This window comes from Tauraco erythrolophus, chromosome Z (genome assembly GCF_009769465.1).
Source record: "Tauraco erythrolophus isolate bTauEry1 chromosome Z, bTauEry1.pri, whole genome shotgun sequence".
In the NCBI taxonomy this organism is placed as follows: Eukaryota; Metazoa; Chordata; class Aves; order Musophagiformes; family Musophagidae; genus Tauraco; species Tauraco erythrolophus.
In genome coordinates, this window is record NC_141496.1 from 92,106,277 (window position 1) to 92,131,591 (window position 25,315).

The 25,315-nt window shown below is 41.0% G+C and overlaps 1 protein-coding gene across 1 annotated transcript; it reads right to left on the bottom strand.

The window, feature by feature from the left end:
• Positions 1 to 138: 138 nt before the first annotated feature.
• Positions 139 to 23,739, bottom strand: LOC147526489 (uncharacterized). The gene is made up of 7 exons (XM_086629338.1): positions 23,534 to 23,739; positions 20,002 to 20,166; positions 17,979 to 18,101; positions 12,626 to 12,673; positions 10,193 to 10,281; positions 8,600 to 8,692; positions 139 to 535 (listed from the first exon to the last, which is right to left on the bottom strand). The coding sequence occupies exons 2-7, from the start codon at positions 20,111 to 20,113 to the stop codon at positions 356 to 358; spliced, it is 645 nt and encodes a 214-aa protein (XP_086485464.1). The 5' UTR covers positions 20,114 to 20,166; positions 23,534 to 23,739; the 3' UTR covers positions 139 to 355.
• Positions 23,740 to 25,315: the final 1,576 nt, after the last annotated feature.

A 25,315-nucleotide genomic window follows, 5' to 3' on the forward strand; every position in this document is an offset into this window, starting at 1 on the left:
TTGTATTTCATATCCACGTATGCTTCCTTCTTCTTCCCCTGTCTTCGAAATATCCCCTTTGTGTTTTTCTCCTTCCAGAAGAATTCAGCACCTTAAAACCATAATGGTGCAGGTAAGACACAGAGACTGATCAGTTAGTATGTTTTTCAAACTTAGCCTTTCTCTTTTCCTATTGGAAGTGCAGGAATAAAGGATGTTACTTATGCAAAATGGTGACTCAAGAAATTACAAAAAAAAAAGTAAAAATTAAGCCAAAATGGAAATCAGTTGATCTCAATCTTTCTTCTCTTCTGTTAGCTTACTATAGGAGTTGTAGGGACGCTTAGGCCACTGAAAGGTAGACAAGTTACTTTTCCTATAAATATGACACCCTGAAGTAAAAATTTTTGTCCTCGTTGGGTTCTTTGTTTTCTGGCTTGCGAATATCGAGTGAGTCGTCATTCACATACAAGTAGTAACGTCTGTCTTCGTAGCATTGGAACTGCACGGAATCTCCTTGGTAATGCATGATGAAAAAGTGATTATCTTCACTCAGCTATGAAATACACAAAGTAAAGAACATATGTTATATTTTTAAAGTCTTTCTATAGGGTTTAATGGGACAAAAATTCGTGTATGTTGCTGGCTTGTTATTTTTTGAATGCTTTTCTCCAGTGACACATATTTATCAATTTTTATGATGATAGATCTTTGGCAACAAGTAATCACTTTGGGACAGATTCTGTGATAACTATACATAAAATAGTACCTGTGCCCCTCAAAAAACAGTATTTCCAGACCCATAGCTGCATTCTTTTGCTTCACAAAAGAACAGCCAAGTTTTCCTCTGCAGTACATCTGTTATTGGGATAATTTAGGATTTTCATCTGATATTTTCTTACCACAGACCTACCCTGTCAATTGCCACTAGCAATAAAATGTCAATCTACAGTTTTTCTTGCCTCTTTTGAAGTAAAATCAGAGTGTTACAGTACCAATTACTCTTAAAAACTGTTCTATCACCTATGATTTTTCCATACATGTCCAGTTTCCAAAACACTTTTTAAAAAATTCATCTTTGGAGGAATAACTATTGCCAAAAGAGCCACTCTGTGTGTGGATGTGTTAGAGCTCTCCAGACACCTCAGGATGAGGATGGAGAAACTGTTACCAAAAAACACCAGGCCAGAGAGAGGAGGAGTATGTGCTGAGAGGTAGCCTCTGAAACCATAAGCTTTGAAGACTAGTAGCCCTGTTAAATCTGGAAAAACTAACACACTCCAGAGTACCAAGGAGCTGCTGAACCCACCCAAGGCCTCCAGCACACACTGGCACCCATGACGAGTCACGTAACCCACACCACATGCAAGAAGGCAGGGGCTGCTATGGGTGGACGAAGACTACAGGGCAGTAGATGTAAGCACATCTGCTAAAATGAGGGAGCCCATGAGCGACTTTGTGCACAGCTGCATGGAAACCCCTGGGATGTGGCCACGAGCCCCCGCTCCTGAGTATATGCACTGAGTGAGGGAGTAACTGAGAAGACTGTGAATAGTTATCTGCTCCCAATAATAACAGCTTAAGTAACAAAAGGTTGAGATCTGTGTTTCCCCTAACTCAGCCTCTTGTCAGGGAGCAGGGAATTTATAATATCTTTTGGAGAAGACTGAAATGGTAAATGAATGCATCACAATCAAATTATTTCATCTTTCCTTTTGAATGATCTGTTTGAACGTTCTCGTCCTACCCACGAGACAGTTCTATACATCTAAGCAATATCTGGTGTATTATTATTGTGCACAACGCTTAAGAGGACCTTGAAAATGAAACTGAATGCTTGGAGAAAACCAGGAGGATATTAAAGGGTCCCGGCTACGCTGGAGATTACAGCATTGGCAATAACCACCTTTCCATGGAAGGAGGAACGTGTGCTTTTAGCCCATATGACAAGAGGAGATGGAAAGAAAATGCCCTGCAGTTATGGCAGAGTACCTGTAAGAAACTCGAGAATACACCTCCTGTATTGGCACAGCTATAATGGGAGGCAACTAAAACATTCTGTCCTCATCAAGCCAGCGTAACAGCAGAGTATCTGCAGCTTCAGTCCAAAAATTCTGCTTTAATAACACTATTAAGAAAGTTGAAGATAATTTGCCTTCAGGAAAGAAATACCTTCTAAGGACTCAAAAAGACAGTAAGGAAATACAGAAGGAATAAGAGAATCTGGTGACTTCAGGGGGGGAAAAAAAAAAAAAAGAAGCAAGGAGAAGGATTAATATGTTCAATGCAGAAATTCACCCTACAGCAAGGGAGACTCCAATGGGATCTGGTAAATACGAAGCCAAAATTAGGTGCTTGCAAAAGCAGATTGAGATGCAAAAATTAAAAATAGCTGCTGTATCTGCAAGAAGTGATGGAAAATCAGACGGAGAGCCATCACGGGAAGATGATTCGGGGAATGATATTGTGTGAATGGGAGAAGAAAGAGGAGCTGGGAGCAGAAGCATATCCAAACACTTCTAGGGCTGGGAGCTGCAGCAGGTCATTGAAGATCAAAGTGTTTTGCAAGAAATCATGACACACATAATGTTCTATTATGGGTTGTTAACAGGCTGATGAGAAAACTTGGAGAATATAGTGGACTACTGCCAGGTAAAGCTCATCTGAGGACAGCTCCTATGGCAGCAGGCCTACCTGTGAGATCATTTGCGAGCTACGAGAAAATAACACCTGGTTTTCAGCTATAGATCTGACTCTTTCTTTGCCATTGCATTAAATGAAGAACCAATGTGCAGGTCAGCTTTCACAGTTAGTGACAAAAAAAATAGACTTTTGCTCATGTCCCACAGGTAATTCACAGCGCATTTGTGGTAGTGTATGTATGCTCATGTCAGAAAAATGCTACAAATGTTGTCTCCACAGGTTAGAGAAGAAAACATTCTCTTATGGAATAATATGTCGGTGATGGGAGCTACAGAGAAAGATGTAAGAGAGTAGTATCCAAGTTTTGAAGTATTTAAAAATTATTTAAAGTCTGTTTGAATAAGGCACAATAAGTGTAACACCAGGCTAAGTTCAACTGCTGCACTATAAACCAGAAGGCAGCTAAAAGATAAGAAGGAATGGGTATGAAGGCCAGCTTCATGAACCTTGTCATAATATGTTACACAAAGGAGTATAGGGCACATTACAATCTACATTTTGCCCCAGATGAAAAAAGAAAATGAGTACATGATGAAAAAACTGCATGAATTTTACAATGATGATAAACAAACTGGTAAAACTGAGCTGCCACCTCAATTGCATCAAAGAAGCTGTGGACCTTGGAAAGTACTACAAATTATTTACATGATGCTTTGGATTTGTGACTACAACAGGGCTGATGACATGCCAGTGTTTTGGCTATTGCTGACCAGTGCATGCACAGCATCAACACCTTCTCTTTTGCCCACTCTGCCTCAGTGAGTAGGCTGGAGGTGGGCAAGGGGCTGTGAGGCGACACAGCTGGGACAGCTGTCCCAGACTGGCCAAAGGGATGCTCCGTGCCTTATGCTGCCATGGTCAGCCATAAAGGCTGGTGTGGAGGAAGAGGGTGAGGTTTTTTGGCTTCCAAGATGCCTGTTGCTCAGTGACTGGTTGGGTATTCATCTTCTTATGGGAGGAGAAGAGTAACTACTTTTGCATCGCTTGATTTTTTTTCTGACCTTCACATATTAGGCTGCCTTTATCTTAACTCACAAGTTTTCTCACTTTTGCTCTTGCTGTTCTCTCCCCTGTTCCACTGGTGGAGAGTGGGACTGAGAGAGTGGCTATGTGGGGGTTTGGCTGCTGGCTGGGGCCAGCAAACCTCAGTGATTTTTTTCTCGCAGCTGGTCCTGTCCTGACAAATGGTAGGGCTGTGCTCCCAGCCTGGGCACAGTCACTTCCAGTTGTATCTGACACCCACCATAGGAAACCAGACTGGGGCCTGCACTCTGCTGCCAAAGCGACCAAGAAAAGTGCTTCTGCAGTGTCAGTTGTAGCACACATTCTGACACATTTGGCTCCCATTCAGATTGGAGCTCTAGGACGTCTGACACAGCAGCACTCAGTGGTGAAATGACTTTGTTCAGGCCAGAATAGTCCACTGTTAACTTCTACCCTCCATCTGACTTTTACACTGGCCATATGGGACTGCTGAAGGGTGAGTGAGCCTTGCTGACCACTCCTTGGCTTTCCAATGGATGAATCAATTTATGGAGCCAAAAAAACCTCCTCAAGCTGCTTGTCAGGCACCAAAAAGGACTGCAGTGAGTTGACCCCAGCCAGCAGCCAAGCACAGTAAATACAGCATTGCTATTACTGGCAAGGTCAAAAGTTCTGAACCAAGGTAATTCTGTGGACCTCATTTGCCAGATTTTGCCTGTTTGAAGCTTCGTTTTCTTTGTTTTGGCCTATTTAACTGGAGTAAATAGTAAGTCTTACCATAAGACCTTTCATGACTGCATAGCTAACCTCTGACTTAATCTATCTCTGTCCTGATTAACTTCGTTTAACTTCCCAGCAAACCAAAGAGGACCTTAGAGTAAAAACTGACTTCAGTAATCTTTTAAGCAAACGTGTTAATTCATAAATTCATAGATTCATAGATTTCTAGGTTGGAAAAGACCTTAGAGATCATCGAGTCCAACCGTCCCTAATCCCCATTAAACCATATTCTCAAGTAGATCATCCACCCTTTTCTTAAACACATCCAGGGATGGGAACTCAACCACCTCCCTGGGCAGCCTATTCCAGTGGCTGACAACCCTTTCAGAGAAGAAATACTTCCTAACATCCAACCTGAACCTCCCCTGACTAAGCTTATGCTCGTTTCCCCTTGTTCTATCACCCATCACTAATGTAAAGAGCCCTTCCCCCACCTCCCCACCATCCCTTCTCAAGTATTTGAAGGCTGTAATCAGGTCTCCCCTCAGCCTCCTCTTCTCCAGGCTAAACAGCCCCAACTCCCTCAGCCGCTCCCCATAAGTTTTATTTTCCAGCCCCTTGACCAGTTTAGTCGCCCTTCTCTGGACCCGCTCCAGGAGCTCAATATCTCTCTTAAAGCGAGGGGCCCAAAACTGGGCACAATATTCCAGGTGCGGCCTCACCAGTGCCGAGTACAGGGGCAGGATCACTTCCCTGCTCCTGCTGGTCACACTATTCTTGATACACGCCAGTATCCCATTGGCCTTTTTGGCCACCTGGGCACACTGCTGGCTCATATCAAGCCGGTAGTCAACCAACACCCCCAGGTCCTTCTCCACCAGGCAGCTCTCCAGCCACTCTTCCCCGAGCCTATAGCGATGCTTGGGGTTTTTATACCCCAAGTGAAGGACTCTGCACTTGGCCTTATTAAAGCTCATGCCATTGGCCTCAGCCCAACGATCCCGTCTGTTCCAATCCCTCTGAAGGGCCTCCCTACCCTCCAGCAGATGGACACAGCCTCCCAGCTTGGTGTCGTCCGCAAACTTACTGAGGGTACATTCAATCCCCTCATCCAGGTCATTGATAAAGATGTTAAACAGAACTGGACCCAGCACTGAGCCCTGGGGAACCCCACTGGTGACCGGCCTCCAGCCGGATTTAGCCCCATTTCCCACCACTCTTTGGGCCCGGCCGTCCAGCCAGTTTTTAACCCAAAGGAGGGTGAGCCTATCCAGGCCAGCAGTTACCAGTTTCTCCACCAGAACATTATGAGAGACTGTATCAAAGGCTTTACTGAGGTCACTCCTACTCTCTGTTGAGCTGCCTGTGTCCCACGGACACACACCCAGCTCTCAGGCTACCTGGCTGTGTAACTTCGGTCCAGACTTCTAAGCAAACTTCTAGTTTGTGAGACAGCCTGCAAGAAGATAAGAAAGAGACAAAATGATAGCAGTCCAGTTGAGAATTCTGGGTTGAATCAAGCCATTAATGTCAACAGAGAATGCTAAATGAAACTCAGTTTGATGTCACAACCATGGGCTGTTTTTTCCAGAAATGACTGGTATTAACATTTTCCTGTGCATGGGCTACATCACGTGACAAAGTTTGTAAATGTAAACTTACTATTGCTAAAAGAGACCATATTGGCTAGTAGGATAATTATATATAAGGAGTGGGAAGCATCCAATCATTGTCGACATGTTGGGGGGGATAGTTGGGAAACCCTCTTCTGTGGTGGAGCTCAAGGGAAACACTACTCAGTACCTCTTAATTCATCCTGTTGTGTGGTTAACTGCATTTGCTTGTACGAAATGATGAACCACGATAAGCACACCCTAGTACAAAGCTAAAATAATTAGTCACAAGTAAATGCAAGCCTGCTCCTGAGTGAAGAGCTGGGCTTGGCCTCTCCGCTGCCGCTCCAGCTGCATGACCGCGAGCGCGTGCGTCGTGGGAGGCGGTAGCTGCGTGTTCCATGCAAACAGTTTTCCATTCTTACCAGCACAGCATTGCAATAAATATTGGTTGTGATCTCTGCTACCTTCCTGACTCAATCCCCTGTCAGAATAAGGTGTTACTATAAACTATCATTTGGTGTTGCAAGCTGTTGCTATTTTATTGTGATAATAACAGCCCAATTAATAAAAGATGTTTTGATAAATATTGACTGTGAACTGTGTCTCTAGAAGCCTTGGTTACAGAAATGGAAATTTACAACACTGTGTGCAACTCTTCCTGCTGGTATAACAGCAGGCTCCACAGATTCTCCTGTTTCTGGTAATTCTGCTGGCAGTCTTCCAATAAAAAAAAAGCAAAATGCCTGTCTTTAAGACTTACTCTTGAAAGCTAGCAGACTAAATATCACATTGCAGCACCACATAGGTTTGCTATTGGCTGTGAGAAGTGTTTTTCCATCTCAATCATCTACTCCTACACTCTTTCATCCTAAGGACGATGGGGGCTTCATTCATCACACCATGAAGTATTTCCTGACCAGTGCGCTCATTGCAGAAGGTGTACTGAGAATCTCGTGATTTGGACCTGACTATAATTTTGCCTCTTGGATGTTGTTCAAGTGCAAGTTGCTGATTTCTCCTCATACAAATGAGTAACTTTTTTTTTTTCTACTTGAAGGTATCAGCAAGAAACAATGATGAGTAGAGCACTATCTGTCTTGTTAGGTAATGAATGGGCTCCGAAATGGATTTTTCATTTTAATTATCTGTTTAGAAACTTGGAGTGATGAATAGGTCTCTACAGGCAGCTGTTACAGCCCTTCTTTCCAGCTGTCCCCCAAAACTTGCAGCCATCAAGATTCTAATTCTTTCCCTACAAACAGCTCCACAGAAAAAGGCCTATCTTTCTCTGTAAAAAAGCATATAAAATACATTTGAGAAGAATGCAATGTGACTGTCATAGTTTACAGCGCACAAGGAGGGGACCAGAAGTTGCCCTGTAAATTTCCTAAGCTTTGTTGCTTTCTGCTTTGTAGAGCCAGGGAATATTTGTGACAAGTAAGTACCTCAGCAGGAACTTAAACTGAAGGACTCAGATTTTCCAGGCCCAGTATGCAGGAGATTTGTTTCTTAATTATTTTTTAAAAAAAATAATTAATAGTACTGTAGCTCATACCTTTGAAAGACCATTTCGGAATTACTTCAACAAAAAAATTCTTACAATTTCAAATTACCAGAATTCTTTTCTGATTTAGGAGGAATGTTAGCAATGTTATAAATAACACAATTTAAGTTTTCAGTGTTTCACATTCCCTGTTACAAAGTTCTGAAAGCTATCTGATCCCAGATAGCTTTAATTTTGCTCACTGACATTGGAAATATTGTCTTTTCAGTCCTCCTGAATAGTAAATCCACTGGACCACCCTAACAAAAATTTTTATTAGCTACATTTCCTTAGGTTTTCTTTTTTTTTCCTCGGTTAGAATGTCTGTCTAAGATATCTTACAGAACAACTAAAGCAGTTTCTTTCCTGTGTTCACAATGTTTTTTCATTTTTATCTGGAGAAGAGCCAACAAAATCAAGCTTTGGTCACAAAAGCATGTTAAGAAACCCCCTGTCTACCTGTATTTCTATACACATTACTCCTGATTTATAATTAACTGCTGATACAGAGTTCAATCTGAAAGTACTTCAGGGACTAATTATTTTAATTTCTTACTCGTAGTTAATGATATATAAATCTTTCATGGTTTTGTTACTCCTCAGAAGTTTTTGGCTGATGGATTCACTATTTCTTAGAAACACCATTATTTCTGTAATCTGACCTTTCTGCATCTGCTAATACACTCATCCAGTTTTTCTAGATCTTGTCTAAGGATTTGTACCAGGTGAAAGCTACTTCCTATCTCCCTGCATTTTATGTAAGCATAATAAGACAGGAAACATCTCCATCTTTAATGTTTAAATGAAAGTCAGATATTTTGTCTGTAGATTGAAGGATGTACTCATACATACAAGTCAAGGCAAAAGCATGGAAAAGTGCTTATTTCCCTTTTTCCGAGGAAAATACTAAAAATCAGCTGAAACAGAAAACAGTCACTTGATGAGTAAGAGCAGGATGCGTTTAGCTGCACTTTTTTTATAGAATCATAGAATCATATGTTTGCATACGCACTCTCTCACACATGAGTTTTTGTTGGATCAGGATTACAGATACCTGTTTGAAGTCCGGATCTCCGTGCTTGCACATTTTCATGTCGCATCTGTCCACTGAAGGATAATCTGGCTCTGAACAGGGTGCTTTTATGACCTGCGTTTACAACCACCCAGATTGGTAATTTTGTCATTATATTTTGCTCTTTTAATCCATCAGATGTAGTATCACTTCTAAAGAAAATTCTCTTTTTTTTTTTTTTTTTTTTATAAAGTCCATTAATGATTACATTCAACTTATCCAAGATAAATAAACTGATAAGTTCTCGAAACACTTCCAGGAATATATTCCTCTTTTACCATTTGCAATGCAAAATGAATTGAGTTGAAAGCAGATACTGAAGACAGTCCCTCAAACTGTTTAATGCCCAGATTCTACTTTGTAATGCAGCCAAGACTGAACCATATTGTAACAGAATACCAAAACTTTGTCACAGATAAGAAGCTTTGTCATCTTCTACACAAGAATTCCTGTTGAGAATAAGAAAATCATTTGTATTCTGCTGGGAAAAAAAAAAAAAGGTCTACGGTCTTTCCAATGTCTTTACATATTTGGGAGACACTAAATATGTCTTACCTCATTTTCAAACAAGAACTGGTTTTAATCATGTCAAGAATATAATGTGGTATAACCTGGTAGTTTAAAATAGGTGATTGGGAAGTAGAATCTATTAGGGCTCAACACTCAGTTCTTTCTCCAATTTGGTGGAATACCTTTCAAACAATTAATTTATGAAAAAGTAATCTCTGACCCAGAGAAATCCTTTTAAAATAGTTGCTCTTTCAAGGACCCAGTGGGATAATAGGCTATAAGTATAACTAAGGTATCTTGCAACATACATTTCCTCAGATAATTTCAGGAAATAGACTTCCTAGAAAGTCATCTGTGAATTAAAAACAAATGAAAAACATCAAAGACTTCGTCTGAGGAAACATTTGGCAATTTAAACCATCATGCATGGCCAGTGTTTGATCGAGGGTCATTCTCTGTCTCAACATAATCTGTGTAAACATTGCTTCTTAGACTTTTGACCTGTTTTAAAGGGTAAATTGCAACATCATGTTCTTCCTTGGATTTTAGTAAAGGTTGTAGCCCTCCAACATGGAAAACGATCCTTGGCTGCTCTTCCTACCACAAGCAAGCCTTCACAATGCTGGAAAAGATGAAAGTTGCCCTGACAACAGATGGTAAATGTTTAAAACAGGATAATGTAGTTCAGCTGTATTTTCTTCTTATCACATTCTTTATCTTGTAATTCAGGTTGATTAGGAGAAAATAATTCTTCTCTTAAATTCCTGCTGCTTCCTCCTCTTTTATTTATGGTTAAGAAGCCCCCTCTCCCTCCATGGAGCCTGGAAACCAACATCCTCAACTGCCTTCTAGTGACAGTAGTCAACTACCTAACCCAATGATTTTTGCAATAATCCACTTTAAATATTTCCCCAGACAGAGGAGAGGGAAATAGTCAAAAGCTGTGAAATATGGAGTTAGTAAGTAAAGGAAAATGAATTTGAAAAGATCTGTGGGACAAACTGTCCTATAGTAAGAACGAGCACCCATAAGTTACAAAGGAAATAAAAATAAACAACAACTTACCTTCAGAGAGAGCTGCTGCTTCCCCTTGCACAATAGGACAAATTCATTAAGCTTTGATCTCTGCGTGAGGATCACCAAATTTTTAGAATCTGTTTTACATAGGGGACAATATTGTAATAAAATGTCTATCGCTTTGTAAAATAAAGCATAGGTAAAAATATTTTGTAAAAAGACAACATTCAGGTTCACTTTACACTGATAGGCATAGGAATAGAAACAAAAATAAAGACTCCTGATACTGTTCTCTTCTGTGAAGTACATAAAGTCTATGACTTTATCATGCTTTAAATTTGCCATATATATACTTTATTTCTCTATATTTATGTTAATGTGTAGAAAGTCAGTTGTACATTAATATATATAATATGGACTATGAATGCATACATATTAGTACTTAGTGCATACATGTAATATACATGTTTATGTAATATACCTGACTATGTCTATGTCTCTACTGAAAATGTAGGACTTTTTTCCCTTTCATTTTCTGCATGCTTTCTAGGTCAAAATCTTTCCACTATCATAATTGTGAGTTCATTGGATTTACTCCCTTTCGAGATAATACTGTTTTTTCAGCAGCAGGAGATAGCAGCATATTAATTATACAGGATACTCCTCAGCCTGACAAACTGACAATATTCATTACCTTTTGGTACTCCAAGGCCTCAGATCCAGATAAGCAAAAAGTAAATAAATTAAGGTACCCTTGGCCAACTGACACAGCGTGTAAGAGCATTGCCTAGCAAAGTCTGTGACATTAATAACTGTCTGACTGATAGTGATGCTGTAATTATCTGACTGCCTTACAGATTAACTTCAAATACCACTTGCTCTTTTAACAATATCTCAGGCGTTCTATTTAAGACAAAAAAATATAAAAGAAAGTAGCAGTCGATCTATATGTCCATCGTCGCAGCAACTGAATAAAAATTTCATAGAGGTTAGGTAGTTATGCATCAACAGTTGCAGATAAGGAGATTTTTTTTTTTCCTGTTACCAAAGGTGTTTTTTAGCCTTTGAAGGATGTTCAGGATCAGCAGAACATATTCATCCCACCTGACTGATTTTAGCTGCTCCAATTCTGACCCTGATTTTATTTACCCCAACTTATCCTAACTGTAGTGCTTCTGGGGAAGTCTCCTGAAGGAATTTTGTCTAAACCAACTACAGCATGAAAATAGCACAAAAAATCTTGTTAAAAATTGAGACACACTCCAGCCTAGAGTATTTTACTCAGTTAACATGTGTATTCAGATAAATGTAGTAGAATGCAGAAGGTCTAAAATTGTGCCATTTTCAGTATTTTTTTTGTGACATTACTTTGGATTGCCTCAGCTGCAGTTGTCCAACTTCAGCTGTAGCATGTAAGAGGCACATCAGCAGGCAAGAGAGATTTCATATCCAAGTCAAGAGTGTTCTGACATGGGGTAAGAGTGGTAACAGAAGAAGGATGCAGGAGCCCAAACACTTGACCCAGGACATATGTCAGTATGAGTTACATTCCAACTATCCTTGGCTTTCTCCACCTCTCTGAGTTTATTGTGACTTGCTTATACGTTGTCTAGCCTGAGTAAATCCGAAGGAGTCTGACTTTGTCACCTCTGAAAAACATCACAAGCGGTCTATCAGGCAGACAGTGAAGGGCAAGGAAAGTAAGGAACCTTCCCATGGTTTCAAACGTGATCCTTCTGTTCTCTGATGGCCTTTGGATGAATTACCTAGCCTCTCTGGTTATTGAAGCCTTACTAGGGTCTAAGGGGCAATTTTACAGCATCATGCAAAGGAAATGCTTTGAAATTAACTAAATACAAGAAATCACTTCTTGCTTGGAGTGTCCCTGAAATGCAAAGTGTTTGGGTTTGGGAGGATTCAGGATCAGATGGGTATTTACTCTCATGTATTTATTTCATTAGCTCTTTGTAGTTGAAAATGGAATGTATTTATCTTCTACTGGATACCTGGAATTTTTCCAATCATTTCTTATGCTTGCAATATGAATGTTCAAAAAATATGTGTCCTCTTTCTTCATAGCCTTTTCTTTTTAGTTTTCCTTTTCTATTTCAACAGGTCTCTGTTAGCTAAGACTCGCCAGCAACAGAGCAAACACACTTTTCTTTAAAAAATAATTGAATTTTCTAGCTCGTATGCATTCTATTTCCTCATATAAATTTATCTTCGTTCCAAGCCTTTACTCCTAACTTCCTAAGGCAAATTTTGTGACCTAAAAGTTTTCTTCTTACAAAACACAGAATGGCTCTTTCATTTTTAGAACTGTCCAGCAACCTGAGCTAAATGAAAATTTGGTATAATGTTACTCCCAATGTCAAGTGTCTCTATAAAACATTGCTAACTTCTTTTGCTACCCTCAAACACCTCTTCAAAACCAGACTCTAACAAAGAGAACGGTACCTTTTATCCCCACAGGAGTCTTACCTGTAACTGCTGGTTCATTCCTTGTGAACACGCTTAACCATGCAATATCTAAAATAGAAGTTATTTAACGAATATGTGGAAGTAGACAGTTACATTATTCAAATTTTAAAACATCACAAACAATTTAAAGATTTGTTTTTAAAGACATAATCCAAGAAAGAGTGTGTAATAACAATAGGCATCATGCTTCATTTCCTGGAGGTCGCTGAATTCGTATAACCTTGTAAGACTGTGCAGTTAGACTTGTGAACAGGTACCCTGACGTCTCAACTCTGCATCTAATAAACGTATTGATTGGTTATTTGTGTTCTGCAAAAGAGAATGGACCTGAGAAAGCAGAGGTCAGTAATGAGATGCAAGGTCTAGAACGCTGGCAAAGAGAAGTCCAAAAGTCTTTGGCAGCAGGAGTGAGGACCCTAATACAAAATGTACAAGACTGGATAGTAACGGGTAGCAATATTATGGGGTTTCTGACCTTTCTAAGATCAGCCTGAAACAGGTAGCCAGCCATCTGGGGAAGGCATCACCCACTTCAGGTCAAAGTCACAAACATCCAGGTTACAGCTGGTTCCTCATATGATGCTGTCTTAACTGTAGCATCATGAATATATGTTTGTGGTGCTCGTGTTTACATATAAAAGAATATCACATAGAATTTCTTTTTTTTTTTCTTTTTTTTTTTTTCCCCTAGGAACAGCAGTATCTTCTACATCAGACTATCACACTATGAATCTATTCATAAATTGCTTCTATTCTCTACCTATACAGGTTTTGGTTCTGTCCATAAATTAGCAACAATAATTGTACGAGTTACTTCAAAATTCTATGACGTTATCAAGTAAAAGATACTTCAAAAGATATAAAGCACACTTAAATTCCTCATCAGTGCAGCTGTCAATATTCACAACTTAATAGGAAAAAAACACATTAATTTAGTTCATAAATATATCAAACAAGACTTCTCTTGTCTTTATCTGAAGCATAAATGATGGACTTTTCATTCCTGTAAAAGCTGAGTTTTTGTAAGAAAGAAAGTTTCAGTACGTTACAGATTTCATCTTTTTTCCTGTATTTCAGTTAGAAACGCAGTTTATTGTTTTTTCTCTCTACTTTCACATCGCTAGAAAATGTACAATTCCAGAATAATTAATTGCATTTGTTGTTATTTGCCTCTTCTCTATGAAAGGAATACCCTCTAACATCTACTTCTATGAAGTTAGCTGTGATATCATTTTTGGTGTCAATTACAGAAGCCTCACCTGAGATGTAAGAAGAGTTCTATGAAAAATAAAATAATCCTGTGAATTCATAGATTTCATAGATTTCATAGATTTCTAGGTTGGAAAAGACCTTAGAGATCATCGAGTCCAACTGTCCCTAATCCCCATTAAACCATATCCTCAAGTAGATCATCCACCCTATTCTTAAACACATCCAGGGATGGGGACTCAACCATCTCCCTGGGCAGCCTATTCCAGTGGCTGACAACCCTTTCAGAGAAGAAATACTTCCTAACATCCAACCTGAATCTGCCCTGACTAAGCTTATGCCCATTTCCTCTTGTCCTGTCACCCATCACTAATGTAAAGAGCCCTTCCCCCACCTCCCCACCATCCCTTCTCAAGTATTTGTAGGCCGTAATCAGGTCTCCCCTCAGCCTCCTCTTCTCCAGGCTAAACAGCCCCAACTCCCTCAGCCGCTCCCCATAAGTTTTATTTTCCAGCCCCTTGACCAGTTTAGTCGCCCTTCTTTGGACTCGCTCCAGGAGCTCAATATCTCTCTTAAAGCGAGGGGCCCAAAACTGGGCACAATATTCCAGGTGCGGCCTCACCAGTGCCGAGTACAGGGGCAGGATCACTTCCCTGCTCCTGCTGGTCACACTATTCTTGATACACGCCAGTATCCCATTGGCCTTTTTGGCCACCTGGGCACACTGCTGGCTCATATCAAGCTGGCAGTCAACCAACACCCCCAGGTCCTTCTCCGCCAGGCAGCTCTCCAGCCACTCTTCCCCGAGCCTATAGCGATGCTTGGGGTTTTTATACCCCAAGTGAAGGACTCTGCACTTGGCCTTATTAAAGCTCATGCCATTGGCCTCAGCCCAACGATCCAGCCTGTTCAAATCCCTCTGAAGGGCCTCCCTACCCTCGAGCAGATGGACACAGCCTCCCAGCTTGGTGTCGTCCGCAAACTTACTGAGGGTACATTCAATCCCCTCATCCAGGTCATTGATAAAGATGTTAAACAGAACTGGACCCAGCACTGAGCCCTGGGGAACCCCACTGGTGACCGGCCTCCAGCCGGATTTAGCCCCATTTCCCACCACTCTTTGGGCCCGGCCATCCAGCCAGTTTTTAACCCAAAGGAGGGTGTGCCTATCCAGGCCAGCAGTTACCAGTTTCTCCACCAGAACACTATGAGAAACTGTATCAAAGGCTTTACTGAGGTCAGGGAAAACGACATCCACAGCCCTTCCCTCGTCAGCCAGGCAGGTCACCCTGTCATAGAAGGTGATCAGGTTTGATTGGCAAGACCTGCCTTTCATAAACCCACGTTGACTGGGCCTGATCACCCGGTTAACCTGTATGTGCTCATTAATAGCACTCAAGATAACCTGTTCCATGACTTTGCCCGTCACCGAGGTCAGACTGACCGGCCTGTAGTTCCCCGGATCCTCCTTCCGCCCTTTTTTGTAAATGGGGGTAACACCCGCCAGCCTCCAGTCCAGCGGAACTTCCCCAGTGAGCCAAGACTGCCCAAAGATCATGGACAGGGGTTTGGCAATGACATCCGCCAGCTCTCTCAGGACCCTCGGGTGGATACCATCAGGCCCCATAGACTTGTGGGCATCCAGCCGAAGGAGCAGTTCCTTGACCCTTTCCTCTTGGATCACAGGAGCTTCGATTTGCTCTCCCTCCCTGCTCTCAGACACCGAAGGCCAGCTCACCTGGGAACTGCTGACCTTATTATTAAAGACTGAGGCAAAGAAGGCATTAAGGACCTCAGCCTTGTCCTCATCCCTAGTGACTAACACACCCCCTGAGTCCAGTAGGGGCTGGAGGTGATCTTTAGCCCTCCTTTTGTTATTAATGTATTTATAGAAAGACTTTTTGTTGTCCCTTTTGGAGCTGGCTAGTCTAAGTTCCAATTGGGCTTTTGCCCCCCTGATTATCTCCCTACATGCCCTAACTTCCTCCCTGTATTGATTCCTGGATGCCTGCCCATTCTTCCAAGACTTATAGACATCCCTTTTTCTTTTGAGATGTTCCCAAATCTCCTTTGTCATCCAAGCTGGTTTTCTACCCCGGCGGCTCGACTTCCGGCGCACAGGGACAGCTCGCTCCTGTGCCTCCAGAATTTCCTTTTTGAATAGTAACCATCCCTCCTGCGCCCCCTTACCCTTGAGAGCTGTCTCCCATTGGACTTTGTTAACCAGACTTCTAAACAGCCCAAAGTCAGCTCTCCCAAAGTCCAGCTTGGCCGTTTTAGTGCTCCCCCTCCTAACTTCCCCTAGAATTGAGAATTCTATTATCTCGTGGTCACTATGCCCCAGGCGTCCTCCAACCTTCACATCTCCCACAAGACCCTCTCTGTTCACAAACAGCAGGTCTAGGGGAGCACCTTCTCTAGTCGGTTCACTAACCAGTTGTGATAGGAAGTTGTCCTCCACACTCTGCAGGAACCGCCTAGACTGTTTCCTGACTGCCATGTTATACTTCCAACAGACATCAGGCAGGTTAAAGTCACCCATAAGGACAAGGGCTAGTGAGCGAAAGACTTCCCCCAGTTGTTTAAAGAATAGCTCATCAGTCTCACTGTCCTGACAGGGTGGCCTGTAGCAGATTCCCACTACAATATCCGCCTTCATAGGCCCCCCTTTGATTTTCACCCACAGACATTCTACCAAGTCGTCCCCAACATTTAACTCTAAACAGTTTAGATTTTCCCTTACATACAGGGCAACCCCACCACCCCTTCTACCTCTCCTATCCCTCCTGAAGAGCTTGTAGCCATCCATTCCAAAATGTCCCTATTTTTCTCCATTTTGCCCTTGTCTCTGAGGATTATTCTTGCTTTTACTCTCTTAATAGCCAAGCATCTAGACTTCCCATTAACTCAATGGGAGTGAACAAAATAATCTTATCACTTAAGTACTTATCACCTGGAGTACTGCATTCCGCTCTGGGGCCCCCAACAGAAGAAAGACATGGAGCTGTTGGAGGAGGAGAGCCACAGAGAAGATCCAAGGGCTGGAGCACCTCTCCTATGAAAAGAAGCTGAGAGAGTTGAAGCTGTTCACCCTGGAGAAGGCTCTGGGGAGATCTTACAGCAGCCTTATAGTATCTAAAGGGGGCCTACAAAAAAGCTGGAAACGGACTTTTTGTAAGGGCATGGAGTGGTAGGACAAGTGGCAATCAATTTAAACTGAAAGAGAGTAGATTTCAATCAGATCTAAGGAAGAAATTTTTCCCTCTGAGGGTGGTGAGGCACTGGAATGAGTTGTCTGGAGAAGCTGTGGCTGCTCCGTTCCTGGAAGTGTTCAAGGCCAGGTTGGATGAGGCTTTGGGCAACCTGGTGTAGAGGAGGGTGTCCCTGTCCATGGCAGGGGGGTTGGAACTGGATGATTTTTAGGGTGCCTTCCAACCCAAACCATTCTATAGTTCTGTGATTCTATAAGTATATTACACATCTACTGAAAACTGGAATAAAAGTTTTCTTATATCACTGTCAATATTCATAAAGATCCAATATAACATTACATCTACAGAAAACATAGAATCATAGAATCATTTAGGTTAGAAGAGCCTTTCAAGATCATCAAGTCCAACTGTAAACCTAATACTGCCAAGTCCACCACTAAACTATGTCCCTAAGCACCACATCTACATGTCTTTTGAATACCTGCAGGGATGGTGAGTCCACCACTCCTCTGAGCAGCCTGTTCCAGTGCTTGATAACTCTTTCAGTGTAAAAATTTTTCCCAATATAAAATCTAAACCTCCCCTGGCGCAACTTGAGGTCATTTCCTCTTGTCCTATGTTCCTTGGGAGAAGATAACAACACCCACTTGCTATGACGTCCTTTCAGGTAGTTGTAGAGAGTGTAATGTCTCCCCTCAACCTGCTCTTCTCCAGGCTAAACAACCCCAGTTCCCTCAGCTGTTCCTTGTAAGACTTATGCTTTAGACCCTCCACCAGCTTTATTGCTCTTCTTTGGATGCACTCCACCACCTCAATGTTTTTCTTGTAGTGAGAGGCCCAAAACTGAACACGGTACACATAATAGCACATTCAAAAATGTCCTGTAGTACTATACATGTGGTTGGTGAGGTCTGGTATAAAACGCACGCTACCTTCATGGGACTGTGAATCCTTGGTTGATATTTCATGATGGCCATCTTCATCTATGTCAAAATGCACTGTTTTTGAATCTTCAGTCAGTATATAGCATTTCAGTGTTTCTCGCAGTATAAACACTAAAGAAAAATGAGTTGTAATTAATTTTACTAGCAACAGAAAAATGGTAACATTCTATAATAAAAAGATGAAGTGTATTTTTATAGCAATCTTTGTGTGATAATCGATGTATATTTGAACTATGAACGGTATAGCCAACACATAATAGAAATTACACAGTGGGCTGGTTTTGTGGCTTGATCACAGAATCATAGAATCATAGAATGGTTTGGGTTGGAAGGGACGGTGGTGCAAAGAAGGAAAGCAAAGATTTATTTGCATGGAAGGTTATGTCAGTGAGAAGAAGAGATGTATGCTGAACCTTTTGGAGAGTTATCATGTGCAAAAACTTGAGTTTGAAAATATGGCTTCCAACCCAAGAGCCTGAGGGACAACGTAAGAAGGGAGATCGTGGACAATCGGCAGATACCTGTGTTGAAAGACACTAATGGGGACAGGAGGAATTTGGACACGAGAGAGAGGGCCCAAATTAGCAGCTGGCTGGTGAATGAGTGGTCTTATGGTGGGGCAGAGAGCCCTGTGGGAAGCAAGATTGTGCACAGGAGCCTGCACGCAGAGAGAGGTGTGAAAAACATGGAGTTCAGTTACAAGTTTTCCTTCTGAAGAAGAGAAGAGGCGACGTAGGGGAAGTATCTCTGCAGCATACTGTTTCTAGACTAGTTTCCTTTATTTCATAGAGAAGTACTTGCCTGTTTCCCAATTTTGCACTTTGAAAATTGGATCCGTGTATAGGAGAGAGTTTTAGGTTAAAGTGCATATGGCCACCTAAAATAGCAGCATTTCTTTTTGGGACCTGACTTCTCTCACTGAAAAAAAACCCAAGTCTTTGTAGCTAAAAGTTATCAGAAGGGAAATTGTTGCCTATCACTACTAAACACAACTGTGCTGGTTTGGATGTCAGAAGGATGTATGTTCAGCCAGCTGGGTGTCAAAAACCTACAGAATAACACTATAAGGCACAATTTTGATTATGTTAGGCTGAACATTGTTCCACTGGAAAGAGTTTGCTACTTTCAAAGTCAGTTAAGACATTTCTGAGACCACACAGACGTCCAGGGTACTCTGTAAGATAAACAGTCCTCCCTTTGCCAGAACAATTGCGCAAGTAAAACAACAGGATAGTCAAAATGCGCCAGCAGTGACATCATGTTCTGGGGAGGCTTGACTTCACAAAATACTTAGTCACTCATTTTATATTGATGTACCTCCTCCGAAACACCTGCATTTAAGCAGGTGTTTTTTAAAAAACGAGAGTTGTTCCTGAGAAGCTTTCTTTCCACCCTGCTTGGGCTGAGCAGAAACCCTGCACGCACAGCCAGCACACGGGATGGACGACGCGCACCCGGGGAGCCTCCACCCGCCCTGCGTCGGACCTTGGGCACGTGCGCGGCTGATCTGTGCATGGGCAAGGGCCTTCTCCTCAAGGGCCGGGCAACTGGGGCTGTTAGGCTTCCAGAGAGAGAGACGTGTTCTAGAAAGCAGCAGGATAACAAGTACAGTAATCAATACAGCAAACATTTTAAAAATTGTTGTGTTACAACAGCTACAGTGTAAGAATTCTGCTTTTAGCTAGAATTACAATAACTAGTACAGTGCCCAAGATAAAAGAGATGGCATGCCTGCTGTGCCATTTACTCTTTTCCAGGGAGGTATAGATGTGCTTTAGGAATTACTGGTCTGAACTCGGTGGTATGAAAAATCTAATGTTGCTGTTTCGAGGAGTATTTCTGTGCTGGTTGTTTTAAAGGCAGCTTTCATTTTTTTTCTCCTCCAAGCGTTTTTCTGTTTGAACTTATTATAGACGAGCAGCTCCAGATACTTGATTTGGTAGGGTTCTGCCTTGGATCAGAATCATCCTTCCAAGATTAGAAACACACCAGTTACTCAGGAAAGAGTTACCTGACTTTTCAGGAGCGGCTTTCACGGCTGTGAGCAGAGATCGCCTCTTAACCGGCTGCCTTCTGCGGAGAGGCACTTCAGATGGCTTTCTGCGGCCGGAGCGGAGCAGCATTGCGGAAGCACTTGTCAGATCCCGATAACTTGACTTGCCTCTCTTTTCCAGCCCTGAAACGGGAGGTAGAATTTGTCACTGTACTTCATGTTTCGGTTGAGAAACGAGTTTGCGAAGAGCGTAATTTTGGTAAATGACAGTTAAAGGAAGTAGGTTAAGCTCAACAAATGTTTGGCTGCTTGCTTGAACTAAGCCTGTGTCTTTTTTTCCAGCCCTGGTTAATCAGTTTCTATCTACACTTCCACTAAGATGCAGGTTATCAAGGATACAGTTGTGTTGCAGGAATATATTTTAAAAGACTTCCCCCTAGATAAAATATAAGCAGTTTTTGTGACTTCAGCTTAATTTATTTATGCTTCTCAATCACAGGAAGCTACATGTTGCTAGCTGGATTGAAAAACCATATTAGTTTTGTCCTTCAGAATACACTCCAAGAGAATCTTCAAAGTATTCATAAGTGACTGAAAATGATGCTAACTTCAACACAGCATAATCTGACTTTCAGTAAAGACATGCAGCTATATTACAATCTTAAACCAAGGCTCAGGAAATGTTACCTCAGGAATGAGGACTGGAGTTCGGAAATTTCAGGCTATATTAGAATTATCACAAGTGACCAGAAAAAAAGAAAATCCACCTCCTACCATTAGCAAACATTCATATTTTCAAATGCTTAATGTTTCTTTTACAATGCAATAATTTGACTTCAATGTGCTCCGCATTTTTCAAATGACGTTGTATTTGTGACTGTACTTACAAATAATAATGCTCTTGAGTTTTTGAAGGCTAGATGGATAAAAGAATTTAAGCATTACATATGCTAGATATCCCAAGGAGAGTTTGGTGTCCAAGAATAGGAACTACACTGAGGAGCTACCTAGGCAGCTAGTAAGATATCCTGAGGACGAAGCTTAAATCGCTGCATTTCAGAAAAGCTAAGATCATACTTCGGTTCAAAGAAAAGGGAAACTGGAATTCTCAAGTCTAGACACTCTCCCAAAGTCAACTGTTTATGACAACTGTTTATGGCAACTGCAGATCAAAGAAAAAAAACAAGCTTCAATTTTATCTAGTAGCCTGGTGAATGAACCAAGTGAAGATGAATACAATTTTAGCTCCACACAGTTTTGCACATAATAACTAAATATCAGTTAGTCCAGAGAGATCCCAGTTCCAGCACTAGTGTAATGGTTTGTGAATTCACCAGGGGGAGGGGAGTTCCATCTTCTTGTTTGGTTCAGTTCACCAACGCAAAATTTCACATTAAATATTTATGTAAAATGGCAGAAATGGTGACTTCTGTCCCTGGCAATTCTCTTATTACTAGACTACGAAGGCAACTAAGGCTCTTTTTCATTCTCTTTGGCTCCTTATTTATAACTAAACATTAAGTTAGGCCACTGAAAAGTGAAACATTTGTTAGAAAGAATTAACTTATTCTTCCCAGTCAAAATGCTTCATTTTTCAAACGTCTGATAACTTGTGGTCAGAGGTAGAAAGTAAATGCTGGGTCTTCCTCATCCTGCTGAAATTGCTTTATCACTGAGCATGCTAAACAAAAGAGAAGACCTTCTGTGGTTTTGCACTAGAGTCCTAACTGGGATCAGACCTCTGCAAACACCTAGCTGAATGAGGCTCTGCAGAGTATGTGGGCAGTAATACCAGCTTGTGGATCCTGGGAGACGTCCGTGTGCTAGGTGTCCAGCATTAGCAAAGCATCAAGACTTCATTACATCCAGGATGCTCAAAACCAGACATTTAATCCCTTACGGAACATTTCTACTGAAAACATAAGTGCAGTTCTAGTTTGGCTGCACTTGATCAGAAGTTCTGAAGGTCCCAGTTCCTCATTTTTATACCCAGTGAAACAGGGAATTTTCTGTTGGATTTGCCCTTCGTACACTGCAGTTAATGCAAATTTTAAGTTGAGTTAGTCTTAAGCGCTTTATGGTGGTTTTTTTTTCTGAGAACCAATGTGATACCACGCAATCCATCTATATTCAGTTGTCTTGCATCTGTGTTATTTCCACCCACCAATGTAAGAAAAGCAGGAGGATGATTACAAGCCAGGACCCTGAAGAGCTCCTGAAGAGAGCAGGACAGTTCAAAGAAACTTTCAGAGGCATATTTAGGAAGGGCATAAATTCTTAGAAAACTTTATATTGAGAAAGATAGACAGATTGAAGTTCTGAAGGACTGTACTTCATTATCTTTGCTTGTTTGAACAAGTACAAAATAGAAAAATCTGTGGTAGAACTTCATCTCTGTTAGCTCTCCAGAACAAACAAAGCTTTCTACAATAAATAACAGAAGCTTCCAATTTCCTCACCAGTCCCTTAAGACTGAGTGGCATATAAATACTTCCATTTCAATAAGCCTTTCCTCTTATGCCATCTTCTTACACTGATGTCACTCCCACTTTTTTCATTCTTACTCATAGTTGTATATCTTGTGTCTCCCTATGTCTATTTCTTTGCTTTAATGTCTTTCGTGTCTGTTTCTCCAGTTCTTTTCTCTCTTCTGCAAGGTATACACTGCTTGAAGAGACCTAGGAAGAGATAGATACTGTTCTTGGCTGCAGACCTAGTCAAACACTGTTTGTTTTGGAAACTTAGGTCTATTAAGTTTTGTTTTGCATCTAAGCTAAGTACAAGACAAGCAGAAATCTTCAGCTATAGCTATTTAAACTGCTGAAATCAGATATTCTTAAGTATGTTGGTGGCCAATGGCATCGAGATCAACCTAAAAGCACAGGAAGTTTGAAATTTTTTCCTGCTACATGGACCATATACATTAATTTATATGAAGGCAGCAAAGAAAATCTGCAATACTGCTTCTCTTGCACCCTTAGTGATCTCGTTTGTCCTTAGCGACGATTGTCTCTTCCACTTGCCCCCAGACACATCTGATCATAAAATTAAATCAAATTCAGTACACAAGAACAGAATTTTATATTTTGGAGTTCATTCACATGATGGTACAATGAAAATATTATTTCATACTATATTGGTACATTCATAACAAAGTATGTCTAAGATCATTAAAGGATCAGATCTCTTTTTTTCGAATGTATTGGGTTGCAGCTGACAGTCCTGCTTCCAAAGAACAGAAGTAACTCCTCCAAGTTCATTATGTTTTAACAGTGGATTAAAAAAGAACTTTGGGCATCCTATAGCTAGTAAATAATGAGGTTATAGTCTCTTTCAAATCAGACAGACTTTAAGAAATCTATACTTTAAACTAGATAGAGGAATATGTAAAAACAGACATAAACTAGACTAAGCAAGAGATTTCAGAAGAAAACTTTAAAGTCAACTAAAAAAAATCACTGTTTGTTAAAATCTAAGCAAGCATCCTAACAAAGTAATCTTGAATTGAAGCCTATTTAAAACCCTGCTGTAATCTTCCACTCTTGCTTACCTTATTTTGCCTGCTATTGTCGTTACTGGGATACTTCTACTCGGCAGAATGCTAGAAGCAGCTCTGTTACAGCCAATTTATTGCCTGAACATATGGCAGGAAGCCAAACCTCTGAACAAAAGAAAAGTCTGACATGTTCCTAATCTTTTAGAACTGTACATTCAGTCATTTACACCAACATTCTCATGGCTCTAACTGCTGCGGGTATTCCAGGAGTGCTGGAAATAGTAAGAACAAACTTTTATCTCTAAGGTGCCACAGAAGCTGTCTTCCCTGGAACTGCATGCAAATTTTTAGCCACTAGTTCTGTGCTGCGTCTGAGTATATTCATAAATACTACTCTGATACTTTATGTCCCTGATACTGTTCTTGCTATCTGTCATCCCTTCCAAGGCTAATTTAAGGGTGGTGCTGGGTTTATGGTAATAGAGACATTGAAAGCAGGAATGTAGCCTCAGGTGCAAGGAGCTTGAAACAAGTAAACTGCTTAAACACTTACCCAGCTATTAAATGGGCTTTGCAGGCATTGCACCAACAGCAATAGCTGGACTGCTGGTGACACGAGTGAACTTGTTTAAAGAGGATGTGCTCTATTTCTTTGCCCATAAAGCCCAGATGATGTTTTTTTATCATACAACAGCTAGCTCTTTCATTATCGCATTTGGCATGTTCAGTTGGCTTTGTTTATCTACCTACGCACACTCCTAACCCTCCGCCCACCTATTGGTCTTCTCTATTCATACACTCTAAATCTGCTTTAAGAAGTAAGTCTTGCATTTTTAAAAGAATTAATCACACTTTAATATGCATCATTGAAACAATGACACTCCTCTAAAAACAATGACAACTTCATTTTTGCCAGTTTTCTTAAAATCAAGGAACTACAGCTTTTATCTAGAGTCTGTATACTATGTCGAGAAAGTTCTGTGTTTTACCTGCGTTTGGTTTAGGAAGCCTTTTTTATTCATCAAGCTCTCATTGGACACTGGTCTAGGTCAGTAGAAAGACTTTGTTAAAAGACATATTTAATGGCAAAGCAATGTGAAGCTTTGAAATCTCAAGTCTTTGGCTATTACTGAAGTGCACTGAAAAATGTGTCATTTCAATAGAGGAAAATGCAGTGAAAAATGTACGATGCAGCAAAAGCGCTTTTTTTTTTTTTAATATAGTTGTTTAGAGGCTACACTGGGTGCAGATCTGATCGTGCTGCAGCAGCTGCATTTTGTGGTGAGGAGATTGATCCAGGTTGCAAGACGTAGACTGCATGCCATGTGAACCATCCTACAGGACGTATCTCTTTCTGGGCCATGAGGTACCATTTCAGGTTTAATTGAAGTGTTTGTGGTCCCTACAGCCACAGCACAGAACAATTTTTTGCTTTAAATGACCACCTCTATGAACTAATGAACTAATTTTGATAAAATCTGGGTAGATTAAGTCATGTAAACACTGAGTATGCATCTACATTGCAGCCAAACTTCAATCATAGCCTCTACAGTTTATTTTAAACTTTATTGTTGTTTATCCTGTAATTGACTATGTCATTGAACATTTCTGGATCTGAAGAGTCTTTCTCAGTAGTGGTTTGCAACAACTAAGAGAGGTTTTAGTTTACTGTATCCCAATGTTTAGTGTTGGCAGAAAGCGCAGCGACGAAACAGCTGTGCAGCACCTTTCCTGACCAGTGTGTGCTCCCATCAGCACCAACAGCATCAAAGGCAGGAACTACCAATGGGGCATTTGTGCAGGTCCTGATGAAAAATACCAAGTCATTGTGGGAAA